At 44.1% G+C, this 19,381-nt stretch overlaps 1 protein-coding gene across 1 annotated transcript; it reads left to right on the forward strand.

The window, feature by feature from the left end:
* Positions 1-19,375, forward strand: nsd3 (nuclear receptor binding SET domain protein 3). Its single transcript, XM_053421815.1, has 25 exons — positions 1-195; positions 2,321-3,177; positions 3,528-3,776; positions 3,883-4,045; positions 4,176-4,330; positions 4,605-5,234; positions 5,315-5,573; positions 5,664-5,764; positions 6,233-6,278; positions 6,394-6,524; positions 6,715-6,840; positions 6,968-7,094; positions 7,186-7,386; positions 8,182-8,361; positions 9,093-9,239; positions 11,715-11,871; positions 12,222-12,424; positions 12,508-12,620; positions 12,722-12,868; positions 12,960-13,082; positions 13,533-13,649; positions 13,746-13,887; positions 14,009-14,115; positions 14,234-14,438; positions 14,696-19,375. Exons 2-25 carry the CDS (start codon positions 2,365-2,367, stop codon positions 14,965-14,967), a joined length of 4,914 nt encoding a protein of 1,637 aa, XP_053277790.1. The 5' UTR covers positions 1-195; positions 2,321-2,364; the 3' UTR covers positions 14,968-19,375.
* Positions 19,376-19,381: the final 6 nt, after the last annotated feature.

A 19,381-nucleotide genomic window follows, 5' to 3' on the forward strand; every position in this document is an offset into this window, starting at 1 on the left:
AGCAGATAGCGTAACACCCCCCTCCTCCTCCTCCTGCGTGTGGAGAATTGCGTTAAAGCAGAAAAGGAAAGGCCTGCGCTTTACCCACTATCACAGGATTATATTTTTTAATTTCCCTCCTTTTCTTTGCCCCCCCAGATTAAACGAGGAGACGTCGCTGGCTGGTGTATGTGTTTAGAATGGGACACGCTGAAGGTACTGACATTTTTCTTTCCTGTGTAATTTCCCTGCATCTCTCGGCATCAATATCCGCGCTGCCCCTTCTCCCTCTCTCTCTCCTCTTTTCTAGCGATAAGCGTGTTTGCCTTTAGCCGCCGCGGTCGATGCCCGCGTCCGTCCTCCCCTTCCCTTTTTCCCTCCACACACCCCATTTTCGGCCGCTTATTCTCGGGCACATTCTTCTCCCCTCGAACCCCCCGGTGATGGAGCTATAATCACGGCCAGACAATTTGATTTAAAGGGGCACAGGCAGCCATGTTGGCGAGTGAGCGTTAGCTTAGCCCGACGTTAGCTCTCCCCCTTTCATCTCTCCCCTGCACGCGCGAGGCTCCTAAAATGGACAAGCGACAACCGGGAGCGTTTATTCGCGCGAGGCAGGAAGACGAATGGCGGCGTCTCCGCTTCGTGTTCTGTTGTCTGACGGTGGAAGAAGGGGGGGAACAATGTCTCAGCCTCTGTGATGTCAGGTAGCTTTATGCTAACATCGCAGGGAGCTATAAGATCATTCATGAAACAGTGTTTTGTCTGCGCACTCGTTGAGCTGAGCGCAACTCCTCCGATTTGAGGTAGCCGTGAAAACACAAGACACCAGATATGATCCCACCAAAAACACCACGACTCACTATCGCAGGCTGGTGACCGTTAGCTGACACTTAATGGATGTTTACATCTCCCGTTTTCCAACCTACCCCCCCCCCCGGTGCTAGCCACCCTGACTGTCCGCAAATTAAAGCACAACCTCTGGATCAGTGTGTCCACCGTGACCCCCCCCCCCCCCCCTCTGCGAGCTCCAAACACCTTTAACCTGATGAATTCCTCTTCATCCCAGTCTATTAAAACGTGTCAGGTGGAGGAGGACACAGCAGCCACCGGTAGCTGCTCTTTGTTTTGCCTGGGATCGCTCATCGCACCATGTGTTGGGAGTTAATGGAATTAAAAAACATCTGTAACTTGGGGACAGGGGCCAGCTGAACTTCTGCAGTGTTTTCAGAGAGAGCTCAAGAGAAGTGGTGGAGATGTTGACTGAGGGTTTGTTAAAGTTTGAACATTTAAGTAAACCACACACTGAGAAATCAACCCCTTTTTAAATGATTGAACAAGCTTCAACTCGTTTGACTTTTGTGTTTGGATGAAATAATAACATTTCTAGATTTGTCCATCCAGGTAAGGCGGAATCCAGGGATTATTTTTGGATCCCTTTTATTTGTCATATTCCTGAGGTGACGATGACTGATGACGTGATATTTCAATCAAACTACAGATTGATTTAGCTCTTGGGTTTATTGGAAGCTGACGTTAGATTAGACTCATGATGTATTATCAGGATGGTGCTACAGCATATCACAAAACATCTTCTGATGAAGCTTGGGGACAAAGCTTCATGCTGCTCTGGATCCCCCGCAGTCCGTTTGTTTGCCACACATACAAACGCACCAGCAGTGTAGATGCAGACCTGTGGTGCAGCGAAGGTACCTGGCTGGAGTCAATACACATTTTTAGATTGTGTTGTTCCTACAAGTTGAATATTACTAAATACAGTATGTTTGATAGCACAACCACAAATCAACTGACTCACTGAAAAAGCAGAGGCATGACCTTCTACAAGAGAAGTTGCACCGGTAGGATTCTGGGCCTGTTGGCAAAGTATAATGGAGCCGCCATGTGTAGTCTTTAGTGTGTACTACACCTGTGGATACTACAACCCAAATAAAATGTATAGACCATGCGTAGAGAGTGGTAAGAACTGGGGGTTCATATATGTGAAACCATGTTCTCTGATTTGGTTCTTCACTCATAATCCAGAAATGAACTCTGACCCAGAACTTGCTCCTGAACAACATCTCAAAATGAAATCAAACAAGCATCGGTTTACTTTCGAATTGTGTAATTCATTTAGAAGAAGTGTGCGTGAAAAAAATTCTAAGTCACGCCTACCCCAAAGAGAAAAAGGAAATGTATCTCACAATATCCACCTGGTCCTTTAATTTTAAAGTTAAGGATATAAGAGAGGATCTTGAGCTGAGCATTGCAGGGATTTCTCCGTCTTGGTTGTGAAAACTCAGCTTCCGAGTCCCTCATTTGATTATGTCTCTGCTGACAGGTCCAGTCAAAGAAAAAGACAGTTAAGGATGCAGGAGCCCAACAATGGATTTCTCCTTCTCTTTCATGCAAGGGATCATGGGAAATACAATTCAGCAACCCCCTCAGCTCATTGACTCAGCCAACATCAGACAGGAAGGCACCTGCGACACCGGCAGTGACCCGGGCGAGGATGGTGGTCCCTCCTATGATGCTGCCCTGGATGCAGAGTTCTCCTACCCGCCGTCAGCCTCGGAGGACATGCAGCAGGTCTCTAATGGCTTCCCGCCTGGCCTGGGCATATACGAGCCGCAGGCCAAGTTTTCCATGTACTCGCAGTTCCCCAACGGCTCGGCGAATGGCTACGGGGCCATACGGAGCTATGGAGACCACGGCCTCCTGCCCGGGGAGGGGACTGTCCTGAGAGGCCCGGGTCTCCAGGAGAGGCCTTTGTCTCCTGTGTCTCCGCCGCTGCCCACACATCACCCGCACCTCCACCACCACCATCATCTCCCCCATCATCACCACCACGCGCACCCATTCCACTCGAACCCACCTCATATACAAACACTCCCGCACCGACAGAGTCCCCCGCCCCCGCCACTGCCCTTACAGCACCACCTGTCCCAGACGCCTCACATCATGACCCACACTCTCCCCCCTCCCCCTCCATTACACCTGCCTTCCTCCAGTCCTCCCCCCTCACTTGTGGACAGTACCCCCTCATCTCAGCCCATCCACACCCCGTCCAACACCCCTGGTGGGGTGCTGATGAAAACCAGCTCTCCAGAGATCAAGCTAAAGATCATAAAGACGTATCAGAATGGAAAAGAGCTGTTTGAATCTGCGCTGTGTGGAGACCTACTGCAAGAGCTGCAGGTAATACATGCGTATATGATTGCTTTGTCCAAAGAATGGTTTTTATCCCAAATTTTTATGAATTTGGTTTGCTGTTAGTTAAAACTTTTTAAAAGCCAGAAATCTCCCCCTTTTCCAGGCTAGATACAATTTCATACCTTACATAAAATGATCACGCAGTGTATACTGATCTACAGGAAATGTTTAGTTCACACTAAATTAGGTCTAATCAGTCCTATTAACATTCATATAGAATTGTTACACTGTAGTTTACTTTTAATCATCTTCGTAACAGCTCCTAAGAAATTGATATTTGAGGAAGATTTGCTCTCAGCTCTTTTTTTATATATAAACATTTTTCTAATTTTCAGAGCGAGTCTCAGAGGAACGATTCTACTCCGATGCAACGCAGACATGAGAGGAAGAAGGAGAAGCGGAAAAAGAGTGCAAGGCTGCAGCTGCAGGTCCAGGAACAGAGCCTGGAGGAGAGACAAACACAGGCAGGTACCACGGACCAGACAGAGGACATCCACGTCCAAACCCCGCCGAGAGAAACCCCCCCAGCCCTGACAAAGAAGCCTCAGAAGACGGTTATCAAAACTGAACCAAAGACCCCGAAGGCAAGAAACCGACCGTTCACTTTTCAGATCAGTTTGAGTAGTAGCACTAAACATACTTATCTTGGAGTGTGAAAGCAGATCAGTGACTGTTCATTTTTATGTATAGGTTCCGAAGGTCCATCATCCATCAGTAATCCAAGAGACGGGCTTCTGCAAGGAGTTTATGATAGGAGATCTGGTGTGGTCCAAAGTGGGCACCTACCCCTGGTGGCCCTGCATGATCTCATCTGACCCACAGATGAAGGTCCACACTCGCATCAACACCAGGGGTAAGGGAACACGTACGTCCAAACAAAAAAATCTTAATAAACTCTTACTCTGCGTGTTTTGTTTTACAAATTTTTGAAATACAGCATAAACACCACAGCTTGTTTCGCTGACCTCCCTGTTGCTGTGCAGGTCACAGGGAGTATCACGTCCAGTTCTTTGGCAGTGTCGCTGAGCGAGCGTGGATCCATGAGAAGAGGATCGTCATGTACCAAGGGAAGCAACAGTTTGAGGAACTTCAGGCTGATACTCTGCGCAAGACCACAAACCTTGTAGAGAAAAGTAAAGTAAGTAAAAATGCGAGCAGTGAATGTCTTTTGAAATAATTTATGCATCCAATTTTCTTGGCAGAAAAGGTAATCTCATATGTTTTGGCTATCAAAAAAGTAATATGAATATTTGCTGCCTTCTTTAAAATAAATAATAGCCGCTCTGTAGCTGAGCAGTTGAAGCCTTTTCTAAGCTGCTCTCTTCATAGGACATACTTGAGTCAGCCACAATTAATTGATAGTGAGACCAGTTCTTTATTTTCATGTCTTTTCCATGTTTTTTCGTCTCAAGCTTCTGAAGCCTATTGCTCAGCGGGAGCGTTCTCAGTGGGAGGTAGGTGTGGGCCACGCCGAGGATGCCTTCCTGATGACCCGGCAGGCGCGAATTGACACCTACACCTTCATCTATGTTGACCCTGACCCCAGTGAAGGCCCGTCAAGCAGAAAGCCCACTGTCAGGGCAGAGAAACGAAATCGGCGCTCGAGCGGCTCAATCACTAAGAAGGAAGGAGGAGGAGTGAAGTCACCAGACAGAGAGCAGCCACCGAGAAGGCAGCTGCCGCGTAGACAGTGTAGTGTTTCAAATACGGATGACAACACAAACTCCCAGGCCTCAAATGAAGAGAAGAACCAGAGGGGGGACCAGCGTAAGACCAGCTCCCCGAAACAGAACGCTGATGGTGATGCACAAACACGGCAGGAATCTCCACCACCAGTTCGGGCCTGGAAAACCGCAGCGGCCCGAAAGCTGCTGCCACTTTCCATCACCATGAAGAGGCTGAATGTGGAGATCACAAAGTGTGACTGGCCTCTCTTGCAGAAAAAAGCAGTTCCATCCCCAAAAAGAGACAACGAAGAGGAGAAGGAGGAGAGAGTGGAGGGGGAGGCCCGGCAGCCTGACCTGGGATACTGCTCTCCTGAGGTTGGTGTAACCTCCTCAGACAAAATAAAATTACAGTGTTGTCATGTAAGGTGTGGGATACATGTTCATGCTTTCTGCAGGACAGCAGAGCTAAACCTGAGCCAAGTCCAGAGGAAGAGGAAGACGGAGATGAAGGGGAGGAAGAAGGAGAAGGCGAAGGTGAGGGTGAAGGAGAAGGAGAAGGAGAATGCGAGGGAGAGGGCGAAGGCGAAGGTGAAGGCGAAGGAGAGGCAGAGGGAGAAGGAGATGAGAGGAGAGGATCCCCCGCCAGTCGGAGGAGTGAGGAGGGAGGAATGCAGCAGACCTCCTCTCCTGGGTCCCACCACAGTAGTCCACATGGTTAGTAGAACACAGACACGATGAAGGACGTGTAGAATGACATCATAAATATGCTAGGAGATGCAGCTAAACATTTTTTTGTGTTTTCAGGTTCTCAGGAGAGGAAGCTGCAGCGCCGGTCCGTCAGGAGCAGGTCTGAGTCAGAGAGGGGCGGTGATCCCGTCCCCAAGAAGAAGACCAAAAAGGAACAGGTAACACTGCAGGTCACCTGGTGTCCAGACCAAAAGAAGCTCACAGGTTATACACAGTTTAAGGCAGATGGTTTTCTAAATGGTTCTCTATCAAATATTTACCTGAATATAACATGCGTTTTTATTAGGACTTAATAAGAAAATATGACCTAGGATGTCTGGTTAGACTAGTTACACAAGTGAAATCACATGACAGATACAAAAACACCACACTGTAATATTATGAGATAATTATAATATATTACAACACTGGAAAGTTACAGCTACACTCCTTTTCCCCACCAGACCATTTTGAGTGTTTTTTGGCTGTAGCCCTCTGTGTGTGTAATCCATCAGTGAGTGAGGGGGCTTCATTATAATCTGCAGTAATGTGGTTGATCTGAATGTAGTCAACTAACCTGCAATCACCTGAATAAGAATGAATGAACAGCACTACAGCCTCAACTTTCATGTTTAACCTCCTCACAGGCGGAGATGGCTCCTGAAACCACACTTAGGACAGGTTCACAGAAAGGTAGGACAATCCTTCTCCTATACTTCCCGTTAACCTCTGGGATGGGACCTCTCTTTACTTCTAAGAAAGTGAAACTGATATTACTATTATTATTATTTTACTTGTCGTTCTCCAGGAGCCAGTGAGATCTCAGATGCCTGCAAGCCCCTCAAGAAGCGAAGCAGAGCGTCGACAGATGTGGAGATGGCTTCATCTCAGTACAGAGACACCTCTGATTCCGACTCCAGAGGTCTCAATGATCCACAGGTACATGTATTGAAATACCCTCATACACAATTGTACCTACATACATACATATATTGCTAATAATAATTTGTTGTACCACCTGTCACATGTGCCTGGTACTAGTTTGGAAATCTTCACACTTGTGAGAACTCATTTGGTGTCTGTTCTTCACACAAAACCCATCAACACACTGACTCTCTTTATATCACAGGGTTTATTCGGGAAGAGTCTGGATAGTCCGGCAGCAGCAGATGCAGACGCCTCAGATACTCAGTCTGTAGACTCCGGGTTATCTCGTCAGGACAGCAGCACCGGCAAGAGGGACACTGTCTGCCAGGTCAGAACTGCTCATGATTCATCTTTGTTAAAAGGCTCTTTCTTCTACATTATATAGTGAGTATATATTTTGAATTATATTATGTTGTAATCCTTGTTTTCTCTTTATGTTTTTGTGTTGCGAGTAGATCTGTGAGGTGTATGGAGAAGGTTTGGTGGTGTGTGAAGGTGACTGCAGCAGACAGTTTCACCTGGAGTGTCTCGGCCTGACGTCCCTTCCCGAAGGCAGATTCACGTGTTTGGAATGTAGGAACGGTGAGTGAATCGGAACGAGTCGACTGCATCTCCACCATCACATCCTCTTTGTTTGGCTCTTTACTATCAGAGTCTTTCATTCTCCTTCCAGGCAATCATCCGTGTTTCAGCTGTAAAACCGTGGGCCAGGAGGTGACGCGATGCTCTGTGTTGGGATGCGGGTGTTTCTACCACGAGGATTGCGTCCGTAAACTCCCGGGCACCACCAGCAGTCCGGGCGGAGGCTTCTGCTGCCCACAGCATAGCTGCTCTACCTGCTGCCTGGAGAGAGACCTGCAAAGAGCTAGTAAAGGTAAAAGAGCGCCTGCTTTGTTTTTCAGCTTCTCTCATGTCCTATCTGAGTCTGCATTGGAAGCTTTAGGGCAGTGAGCTAGAGCTACATCAGCAAAATGTGACGAAAATATATGAAAAGTTTATTTTTTCATTATATCTTCGGCTTCTAGCTGATTTATATTGACCAGTGGCAGTAGAAAAGAGCAGAAATATTAAAGTGCGAAAGCGTCAAGACTATGCCCTCCTGTTAGAATATGTAAGAGAGACACGCAAGAGGAAGCAAAAAGACAGCATGTGGAAATTAGATTCAGAAGGAGACGACCGACCCAAAGGTGCCACTTTAGGAGGAACACTTTGACTGAAAGGTACACTGCAGAAAGATACAGTGAGTTGACTTTAGATGATGGTGCATTGGAAACGAGAGACGAGATGCAGCTTTTACATCAAAGTGTGAGTATCTGGTGAAAATGTGGTGACACCAGGCTGATTTCATGCCTGATTCTGACCACACTGGAAAACTCGACATATCAGTAGTTTAGAAAAGCTGGAAAGCAAGTAAAACCTAAAACCTTTTAAAATAGTGATGGAGAGGAAATGGCTCAAATATTTTTTAAAACCCTTCAGGATCAGTTGTAGTGTTGTGGCTGCTTGTTGTGCTATGTATACTGTTGATTGTGTTTTTTGTTGGTACAGTCCAAAATTGTTGTGTGTGTTGAGCTGTATCACAGCTACATGAGCAGTTTACAAACCCGTACCTGTTGTCAAGTGACACACTGAGTTGTTATCGTTTCCCTCTGGTCTGCTTTCCGTCCAGGTCGCCTGATGCGTTGCATACGCTGTCCGTCGGCCTATCACACGGGAGACGGCTGCGTGGCGGCGGGTAGTGTCGCCCTCACCCATCACATCATGATCTGCAGCAGCCACGGCAGCGCCAAGAGGAACGGCCTCCTCACCTCACCTGTCAACGTGGGCTGGTGCTTCCTGTGTGCCCGAGGTAAGCTCTCACTCGTGTGCACGCTCACGGCCTTCCTCTCCGACTGGGATCCAGCAGCGACCCTGAAATGACGCAGCACAAAAATGCAGAAGTTCAGAATTTCCTGCACTTTTGCTGATTTAGCTTTAACTGACTTTTGACCTGAGTATTGTGGTTAAACAATAAGAATGAGCTGATCATCCTCCATGCTTGTAGTTTTTTGTTATATAACCATTTTGATACATTCAGAGTTGAAGTAACATCTCATGAGTGAAAACTGAAACCTCACATACTGACGTGTATATATGACGTGTTATATATGTTTGGATATTTAATCTTAGATATTACATGTTTCGTGTTTGGTTATGTTGATCATGAACCCCAGTGCTGTGAAATGTAATATTTGTTTTCCATCATAATACTAACACTACCAACGATCCAGGCACACTGCACTCCACTTAAACAAAGCCCTGGATGGTGATGAGTGGGAGGACACACGATTTAGACTTGAAACAGTTTTGATCTGATGTTTTGTCTGTTAAACAAAAAGTTGAGTGCACTGTTTGGCCTTGTTGTGTTGGGACAAACTTTATTTTACTTGTTACTTTCTTGTGTTATAACCGTCTGTTTGTGTGCATATGTGTGTTTGTGTGTATGCGAGAGAGAGACTGCGTGTTTGTTCTTTCTGAATTTTGGGTAATTTCGAGTTTGACTGCGGCTCACCCCCGTCTCTTCCTGTGTGTCTCGTGTAGGGCTGTTAGTGCAAGACCTTACTGACACCATATTAAGTTCATATGCCTATAAGTCCCACTACCTTCTGACTGAGTCAAATCGTGCTGAGTTGAAATTACCTATGATTCCCTCTCCTTCGTCAGCTACCAAAAAGAATGTTGGGAAAGGTAACTGAACAGTTTTTCTCTTTCTCCATTGTCCCACTGCTCTTTGTTTGTGTTCTGCCTGCTACCGTTCTGATTTAGTCCCCCCCCCCCCTCTTTTGTGAGCATCTTTCATTTCAAAGCCTGGAGGTGCAAAGTTAATTAACTGGTTAAACCCGCAGTTAATTTAAATGCAGAGTGGCGCTAAGTAACCTCAGCCAAGATCCCTAACACATCAACAGAAAACAATGGGCCTCATGCAAGAACATTTCTCTTTTTGGGGTTATATGAGAAGTCGGATTTGCAAAACAGGCTAACAGTCCTTTTTCAAAAATATTTTTGACATTTCCCAGCAGGAAAAGTTCAGGTGTAAATAACAAAACAAATTCATTGAAGCTGCCTTAGTTTCATGGTCCTGGTTTTGTATCTGCTGCCATAGATTACAGCGACAATAAGATGAAATGATCAAATTAAATGATTGCTCCTCACTCCTCGAAAGAAATGGTTCTGGTCCTTCATCTTCAAGGCCAAAGCTCTTATTTCTGCTCTGAGGAGTCAGGAGCGAGAAAAGATCTCTGAGGAGCATTAAGTGAGGACACATTGGGCCCAACCTCTGCATTCAGCTGAACACCATGACTTATAAATAGTCCACTGTGCTGGTATCACTAGAGGCAGACATTACATGAGGTGACGGTTTAGAATAAATGTTTCCTCTCTGTTTTTTTTTGTCTTGCATTTTTGAAAATGCACATTAAGAAAAAATGGATCCAATTGACTGAAATTTACCTTGAGCACCTTGGCTTTTCCTGCCGTGAAAAGTTGAGTCTTGTTGCTCATTTCAAACCGATGAATTTCACTCCATCATCATTAGTATAATTGAGGCCCTCAAACCGGCGTGTATGTCCATCTGCTCCACTCCTTTTATGGGCAGTTTTTATTCAAGAGTGACAAGAAATGCTTCAGGTCCTGCTGTTGGAAATCAACAGACAAAAGAAGAAAACATGCAGCAGTGTCTGTTTTAGTATTAGTGTAAAACACTATTCCAGACAGGAATAGTTAAACTTGAATAATATCATAATAATAATTTAATCTGAACAATATATTCTCCAAGATTATCTGAAAGAAGAGTCAGACTGCTCATTAAATTGGCATAAAAAGATATATAATTTATTCATCAATAGCTATTATTTTAGTTTATTTTTGGCATATTTAAACTTAATTGATTCCTAATTCACATTATAATTCTGAAAGTCAATCGTTTTCTTCTTCCTATTAATAAAGACATTATCTGTACGTCGCTTGTACAACCAATCTGAGTAGCTTTTTAAGAAAGATTCTAATTAGAAGGAAACCATATTCAAGTTAAATAACTTTATAATCTGTTCATACGAGTTGTTCTTGCACGAGGCCCAATGTGAGATTGTTTTGTGCCGAGCATGAACAGTCAAAATGGGAAAAATACAATTGGTCCTCAAACCTCTAGCTCTGAAACCACTGTATGATTCCCTGATGCTCTGGATCAGTTCAGGTTCTGTCTGTGGTTTGTGGAGCTGCTCGCTGCTGGAGGTGCACTGCTTCTCTGCTTCAGCACTCTGGGCTTGTTTTGTTTCCTTTTATTTGAAAGGCCTTCTTCAGCCTCATCTCTTTTCTCATCCTTTTTTACTTTTGACTGGGAATTTTTTCAGATTTAATCAAATTCTGGCTTACCTCCTTTTCTCGAGCTTTGACCTGCCTTGGATGGAATGTTATCCCAAACCGCACTAGATTTGTTAAATGACTCTTTCAAGTTCTGATGTTGGTTCTGCATTTCATTTAAGAAAGAGAAAAACCTTAAAGTTCAACATTTTGAAAGTATATGATTCCATGCAAGCTGGTCTGTGCAGGATGTGTGATGGGAAAAGTTGGCTGTACTGGCATGCCTGCTTTTTTGCCAGTAATTTGTTAGCCGAGTATAACCCCGATTCTGTGTTAACTCGCTGGCTTATTTTACCCCCTGTGCTGCCGCATGTATTTCCTTTAGACTGGTCTTGGTACAGTGCTCTGAATCTGATTGCCAGACATGCTGTTGCTGCTGCAGTGAAAGTAACCGTCCTGAGAATCAGACGCAGGCGTTCATTCCTCTTCCTGCTTTACTGTCGCAGGATCCTTCACTCAAGCAAAAAGCTCCTGGCCTCAGTCTTTCATTTCAGGCCAGGTTTTAGATTGAAGAGTTCCCAACAAGATCTCTTTTTTTAATATCGCTCTTCATGTTGAGTAACCACGACTTGCACAGAGCCCTGTGTATTGTCTGGTTTGCTCCTCAGCTTTTGTTTAGATTATGCTTTTCTTTGGCTTGTCTGCAAATGAGATTCAGAGTTTGTCCAGGTTTTACGGTGCATCACCTAATCGTACACTCCTCCTCTCTTTGCATTACCATTTCCCAAAAACGCATGCACACACTCACATATATACAAACACACACACACACACACCCCCATGTTTACATCTATACAAATGTAGGAGGCAAGTTGCTGTGCTGCGACTCTTGCCCAGCTTCCTTCCACCCGGAGTGTTTGGAGATCGAGACGCCGGAGGGAGCGTGGTCCTGCAGTGATTGCAGGGCAGGGAAGAAACCTCACTACAAACAAATTGTCTGGGTTAAGCTCGGCAACTACAGGTACGCAGAGACAACTGATCTTAGACGGCTGAAAAACTGCAGCTGTCAGTTTATGGTTTCATTACTTTTAAAGGATAAGTCTGGTGGTAATAAGTGGGTCTGACGTGGTTGTTCAGACAAAGACAATTTCTCTTCCATTAAGGAAAAAGGATTATGTGCTAATTGATTGATTATGTGGCCATAGATTAAGTATTTTTTTCTAAAACCGTCTTCAGATAAGAGATTCAATTTAAAACAATTAAAAGTAAAGTAAATATTTGCCAAGTACATTCAATACATGTTTTTTTACAGTATTTTTTTATACTCTTTTCCTATGTCTTGACTTTTCTCTCGTCCCTTTCTTTCTGCAGGTGGTGGCCTGCAGAAATCTGCAACCCTCGCTTGGTGCCATCAAACATTCAGAGCCTGCGCCACGACATTGGTGACTTCCCCGTCTTCTTCTTTGGCTCCCACGACTACTACTGGATCAACCAGGGCCGCGTCTTCCCCTACGTGGAGAATGACAAGAACTTTGTCTCTGGTCAGATCAACATCAACAAAACCTTCAAGAAAGGTAATTTTGTTTTGAAGTTTCCTTGAGCTTTAAGTCAAATCTGTTGGGATCAATATCTGTAAATATATTGTGTTGTGTTTTAGCTCTGGAGGAAGCAGCTCGGCGGTTTCAGGAGCTCAAGGCACAGAGGGAGAGCAGGGAGGCTTTAGAGCAAGAACGCAACTCTCGCAAACCTCCACCATACAAATGTATCAAGGTAATGTCCCTTTAGAATCTCTCTTAAGACAAAAAGGGACATTATATTCAGTTAGTCTTCGGTGATTTGACCTTCTCTGTGGATCTTATTTCTTGTGGCAGTCCAACAAACCAGTGGGGAAAGTGCAGGTGCACGTAGCTGACCTGTCAGAAATCCCACGATGCAACTGTAGACCAACAGATGAGCATCCTTGCAGTCTTGATTCCCAGTGTCTCAACCGCATGCTGCAGTACGAGTGTCACCCACAGGTTTGTGTGCATATCAGTTACTGTTCCTTTTGCCTATCTTTTGAATAGAATTGAACTTATTAACCAATTGCCTTCGTGTTTCGGTTGTCAGGTGTGTCCTGCAGGAGACAACTGTGAGAACCAGTGTTTCACGAAGCGGCTGTATGCAGAGACAGAAGTGGTGAAGACGGACGGCCGTGGCTGGGGCCTCAGGGCAAACCAGGCTCTCAGGAAGGTGCATGTCAACCTTAATATACAACATCAGCATCTCACTGTAAAGCTGGATTTGTATTCTGTGTTAGAAATGTTTTCAAATCAAATCTAATATTGTGATTTCAGGTTTAAGCTTGTGAAATACATGGAATATATATATATATGAGAAAGATGTTCATCCAAACTAAGACCTTATATTACAGATTTAATCATATTTTTTAATTAAGTGACACATATTTAAGGTGCCATTATTTCAGCAGTTTGCAGACATGTCAAAAGTCAAAACTTTACCTAAGCTCTCTCCCTGTGTGATTATACTTTAACTTGGAAATGACCTTGGTCAGAGTTTCAGTGGTGCCTACATCCACGTGTCCTGTTGAACCATCCTTGACGTTAATACCTGAAGTCATATTAAATGTGAGTGTCTGTGTGATGCCTGAAACCATGTACAAATGGGATGTCTGTTCTGCAGGGTGACCTAGTGACAGAGTACGTGGGGGAGGTGATAGACTCAGAGGAGTGCCAGCAGCGAATCAAACGTGCCCATGAAAATCACGTGAGCAACTTCTACATGCTCACCCTCACCAAGGTATAATCACCGACACTGATGCATAACATTCAGATGCGAGAACTCCACCAAGCTTGTCTCAAATCTCAATGTCGGAACATCTGTATCGTCTCCTAGGATCGTGTGATCGACGCCGGCCCAAAGGGGAACTCGGCCCGGTTTATGAACCACAGCTGCAGCCCGAACTGTGAAACCCAGAAGTGGACGGTGAGCGGGGACGTTCACATCGGACTTTTCACGCTTTGTGATGTAGACGCTGGTGAGTCCATGTGGAAACACGACGCACATGTTTACATATACTCACATTTCTATATGTACAGGCGCTCAGACAAAGCTTGATGATCCATTTGATGTGAGTCTTGTCCCTGGTGTTCCTGCAGGCACAGAGCTGACGTTCAACTACAACCTGCACTGTGTGGGCAACAGGAGAACGTCCTGTCACTGTGGATCAGACAACTGCTCTGGATTCTTGGGGGTGCAGCCGACGGTGAGGACATTTCCATCTCATCGCCCTGAGTCCAGTTCCACTTCCAACGTGAGCGCTATCCAGGCTTTATGAGGTGCGTTTCATAACCAACCTCGTCTTCTTGTATTGTTTCCTCCAGAGTGCTGTGGTGATGGAGAAAGAGGAGAAGGCCAGGAACGCCAAGTTGAAGCCGAAGAAGCGGAAGCTGCGGCTGGAGGGAAAACACACACACGAGTACTTCTGCTTTTGTTGTGGAGAAGGAGGAGAGCTGGTGATGTGTGACAGAAAGGACTGTCCGAAGTCGTACCACCTGCTGTGTCTCAACCTCACCAAGCCGCCATATGGTATGACCACATGAGCGCCTGCGTGTGTGTGTGTGTGTGTGTGTGTTTAAATTCATCCAAATCTATTGATGCACAACATCAAAATCTTGCTGATAACAATTTTTGTTCATCTTCTGAGATGATGCAGGTTTATAAAATGTATTTCTGCCCGTCCTGACCTATTACTGAGTCAGGATCTGTTACTACAAAACTCCCACACACATCAGTGACTCACTCACTCTTTATATCTCCATAATCACCTCTTTTCCTGTCTGCAGGACGCTGGGAATGTCCTTGGCATGACTGCAGTGTTTGTGGCGCGTCAGCCTCGTCACTCTGTGATTTCTGCCCTCGCTCATTCTGCCGGGACCACGAGGCAGGGGCGTTCACCGCCTCCTCCCTGGAAGGCCGCCCCTGTTGCTCCAGTCACAACCCCCTCAGTCCCTTGGACTCCAGCTCCAACTCTACCCATCAGCGCCACTCTGCTTTGAGCCCCATCAGGGTCAAAGAGGAACCAGAGCCAGAGACGGACCCACAGTCCGCAGAGTGACGCCACACCTCCTTCAATACCTCATTCCCTCTTGTTGGCCTCCTGCGCTCCGGTCCACCGAAGCCACGCACTCCAAAAGGGAATACAGTGCTTTTTGACCAGTGTGATGGCTGCTGCTCAGCGTCGAGACACACGACCAACACTGTAGAGTGACTGGAGTGTCGGCATAGGAATCATTGTGCGCCGTTTTCCCTTCTCTCTTGCCATAAAGCACCACCGATTACACTCTTCCCAGCACGCTTGCGTCCATCGGAGGGCCCAGACCACCACCTCGTTGCATTTCCCTTTTTTTTTTTACACCTATGAAATTTTTAAGTGTTGTCACGTCGTCAGTTTCCGTCACTTTGAAGAACTCATCGAGTGAAGTGGAGGGAGGTGTGAGGCGGAACCTCTCCACCGCCGTGCTGCTCATCTCCTCGTTTACCTGCTGTACGCTGTGGTCGGCATCTCAAACACAAGATGGCCTCACGGAAAACAAGCCGGCCTTTTGTCCATCTCTCCCTGACGTGATCTGTCGTCGTATTTCTTCTTCTTCTACTGGCAGAAAAGGAGTGGGGTTTGGGGGCGGGGGGAGGGAATGATCGATTTTGTGCAATTTTTTCAGGACCACACTACATTCCAACCTTCCTTAAACACGGTTTTAATATACTTATGAGTATAGATGAATATAATTATATACAATATCTATGTTTGTTAATGTTTACAGGCAGATTCTCTCACTTCATCTCAGTGAGTGGTGTATTATGTTTGTTTGTTTAGGTGTTAAGCATTACGCAGACCTCTTTGTGAAAATAGTCCTATTAAGGTGAAATATAATGGTATATAGTGTAATGGTATCACATTACAGAAGTACTTGTGATTTTCATATTGCCAGTCTCACTCGCCATTGTGTACATACTTGGCTCATAATATTGTAAAGTACTTAAAGATCAGGAGGGACGGAGCCTTGCCTCTTCGGTTGTTCCTGGAAGAAGGAAAAAACGCTTTTTTAAACAACAAGACAAATCCTTTTTATTTTCCTTTTTGGATAGAACGTTCCGTTCTCACATTTCCTCCGAGCAGTTACTGTTATTTGTATTGTAGATGGAGGAGCCCAGCTTGTGATCACTGGTGCTGTCTCAAAGTATTGTTAACCAGCCTTAAGTTTGATTCTGGCTGTAGCAACTACTGCCCAGACGGAGTCCATTTCAGTAACGCTGTGTACTGTGACCGCTTTAAATGCTCGTTTTCCTTTTTCTCTCCTTTTTTTGTTTTGTTTTCTTCCGTTGGTTGTTTTGCCAAACTTTTCTGAAAAGCACTTTCACACGGCTTGTCGCTACACAATTTAGCTAGGTCATATACAGAAATGTATATTTAAAGAACATAGGACAAGTGTTTCAAAATGGATACCTCTTCTTCTTGTAGTAACGTCGGGATTTAAACTGTGTTTTTTGCTCTCTCTCAGAAATGTGTTGAGGGCTGGGCGTAGATTTTTGTTTTTTTCATTTTGAGGAAAGTGGCCTAAAAGCAGTTTTTTGTTGTTTTTTGGGGGCACAAGTAGAAATGACTGCCACTCTGGCCTCTAACGAAGAAGTCCTCAGTTCAGTGTCCTCGGGGGAGACGCTTCTTTCCACCTGGAGATTCTCCTCAAGGCTGGGCTCTATATAAAGACATGTCAGTATAGCAGCAGTCCAGTATGATGATGTACAAAATACAAACTCCTGTACAGTGTTTTTAATCAGTCATCTGTCAGATCCAATTCTTTTGTATTTATTGCACCACATTTTATACCAGTTTCTTTTTCAAACACCAGTACAGTAACCTGTCTCCTCTCCACACCGGTGTAAGTGAAATAGACTATTTAAAAAAAAAAACACGGGGAGTTTTACATATTATATCTGTATCCAGTCATTTGCACACGTTAGGTTTATTTTTTTGGTGAAACTTTGGTGTAATGATTCCACATTTGGTGACAGCAGCTGCTCATCGACCTGTATCGTGGCTCACTGTAATCGTGAAGCAGTTCAATATTGGAATGTGAAGTGTTCAGAGCCGGTTTTTTGTACAGTTTTAGCCTGGACTCAAGTGATCATCACAGGAGGAAGCGTTCCTGTCATCATGCCTCAGCCTTTTGCTTGTGATTCCTCCTCGGTTACACAACTGCTTTTGTGTTTCTCCTCCTTCCCTGAAGTCTTTTTTTTTCCTTCTTCTTCTTCTCAAGCCTCGCACAGTGGTGGGTGTTTTAAAGCCGAAGCCACAGGGTGAAACGGTGCCAATGTTTCCAAACCATTTCAGTTCATTCACGGTCTCTTAGAATGCATGAAGTAGACTCACTTTGTTGTCCGTTTGTTAGGCACAGAACTAATGCAGTTTATCACAGCAGTCCTGCATTGAATCCTTCCTTTTGATAAGGTTAATGTTCAGTTCTTGTTTGTAGGTATTAGGTTGTTTGTGACTGCATTGTGTTATAATGGCAGGTGTGTCTATAACAGAGACACAGTTCAACAACGAAACATTTGCTGCAGGAGTGTTTTATTAGACTGCATCAGTTTCAGCTCAGTTTTCTTACTAAATTTAATCATGAAGCAAGAAGCCTTTCAATTTAAAAAAAGAGGTGGAGCCAGTGAGAGCAGAACATAAAAAAAGCTGAATTAATTAGACATTTTTAACTAAACTAATAATAAACATTTACTCCTTTGCTCTCATTGGAAAATCCAGTCCACTCTTCAGTGTATGTGCATCGGTGGTTTCTCCTTAACCCATCGCAATTATGTTACGTGTTTATTTGACGTCAAAACTAGTTCATGTTTTGAATTGATCCATCAGCAAATGAATTAGAAAACACCCTGTAGTGTCCAAACTCTGCTCGTGTATTGTTTCTGCACATTGAACGTCGAGCACTGAAGTTAGGTGACAATTAGCCAAACGTGTTTTTGAGATAATGTGGTTCTCATTTTGCCAAATAGATGCACAAAGACTGACATTTATTTGGAGAAAGAATACAAGAAAATGACTGCATGTCTGTATTTGTGCACAAACTGAGCACATTGTATTTGCTGCAGCTTTTCTCCTTGTTTCTCTCTGTGATCATGATTTTCTGATTTCCTTTGTGCAGCTAAGTCCAATTTCCAAATCTTGCCAAACTTTTTTTTATTAATGATTCATTATTCTTTACCAGATAGGTGCATATTTAGAGCTCTTTCACTTGCATACTCAAAACTTGAATTTTCTATATATTTTTCTTTTAATTTATTGATGTATTTTTTAACAAAGGATTCATATACAGTCTGTGATTATCAGGGCGTAGACTTCTTTGACATGTGTTTGTGGCTTCAGAGGAAAAAGTCTGACTAAATGAGTTGTGTTGACAAAAACTGGTCTTAATTTTTCAGCCCTTTCCTTAGTTCCTGCTCCAAACACCACACACTGGTTTAATCCTCTTCTCTCATCATTTGGAGATTCTTACGATGCCTAGTTCTAGTGCTAATGTTCTGTTTATGTCCCTTACTTGTTTTTGTTTTCCAGTATTGCACAGAGATTCTGTAAAACCGAATAGCCCTTACTTTTTATTATGTTTTTGTTTTCTTTTGCACCTGCAGGTTGCATGATGATCTTAGTTTGTGCCAGTTCGTGCTCTTCTGCCCCTCTCAGCTGGAACAGCAGCAGTATTACAGAAGGCCTAATTTAAGTGTCCCCAGCGTTTCATTCACTTAAAATACTATCTGATGTATGTGTTTTGTTGGTTTACTCTCAGTATCGTGCCCACATTTTGATTTGTGAGAAGACAGCATGCTTGTTCTCATTTAAGTGACCCTTACATTCGTCTGGGGGAGTGTCCAGGATTTGCTAATTATAATTTTTTTTAATCTAAAACTAAATTTAGTATGTCAAAGGGTATGTTTATGTTGACTGTGACGTCTTTTTTAGTTTTTCGTGCAATGTCGCCAACAGTCGATGAGTTTCTAATTGACATGCTGTCAGAGGAGAACTAGTGTTGAGATAAAATAAGTGAATTCACCTTCATTAGCCCTCATCTCTTTTTTCTCGTAGTGAAATTGCTTACGGTAACTCTAACTGGGGTCATATCTATCTCGTGGTGTTGCTTCAAGTAAAACGTGGATGAACACAAAATTACCATGTTTATAACTGTTCGACCTGTGTTACTGCATTTCTGCATATTGTCGAGGAACCTGTAAATAGTTTGCATTGAACTTGCATAGAATCATGTTACTGTGGCGTGCTCTTTTTGCTTGTACAATTCTGCTTCTAAATGTGTGTGTGACTGTTGAGACGACACTCTTTTTGTACATGACTGTCTTTTTATTTGAGAATATTGATTCTGTCCTTTTTCATTTTAAAGTTGAGTTTGAAGAGTTCAGACATGCCTGAAGTTTGACTTTAAATAAAGCTGTACTCGGTCTCAGTGAAACACACT

Source organism: Pleuronectes platessa, chromosome 4 (genome assembly GCF_947347685.1).
Source record: "Pleuronectes platessa chromosome 4, fPlePla1.1, whole genome shotgun sequence".
Taxonomy (NCBI): Eukaryota; Metazoa; Chordata; class Actinopteri; order Pleuronectiformes; family Pleuronectidae; genus Pleuronectes; species Pleuronectes platessa.

Coding starts and splice junctions, on each gene's coding strand:
- nsd3 (XM_053421815.1), top strand. CDS start 2,365: ATGGATTTCTCCTTCTCTTTCATGCAAGGGATCATGGGAAATACAATT. Junction 6,279..6,393: donor TAGGACAGGTTCACAGAAAG/GTAGGACAATCC, acceptor GTCGTTCTCCAG/GAGCCAGTGAGATCTCAGAT. Junction 7,095..7,185: donor GTGTTTGGAATGTAGGAACG/GTGAGTGAATCG, acceptor TTCTCCTTCCAG/GCAATCATCCGTGTTTCAGC.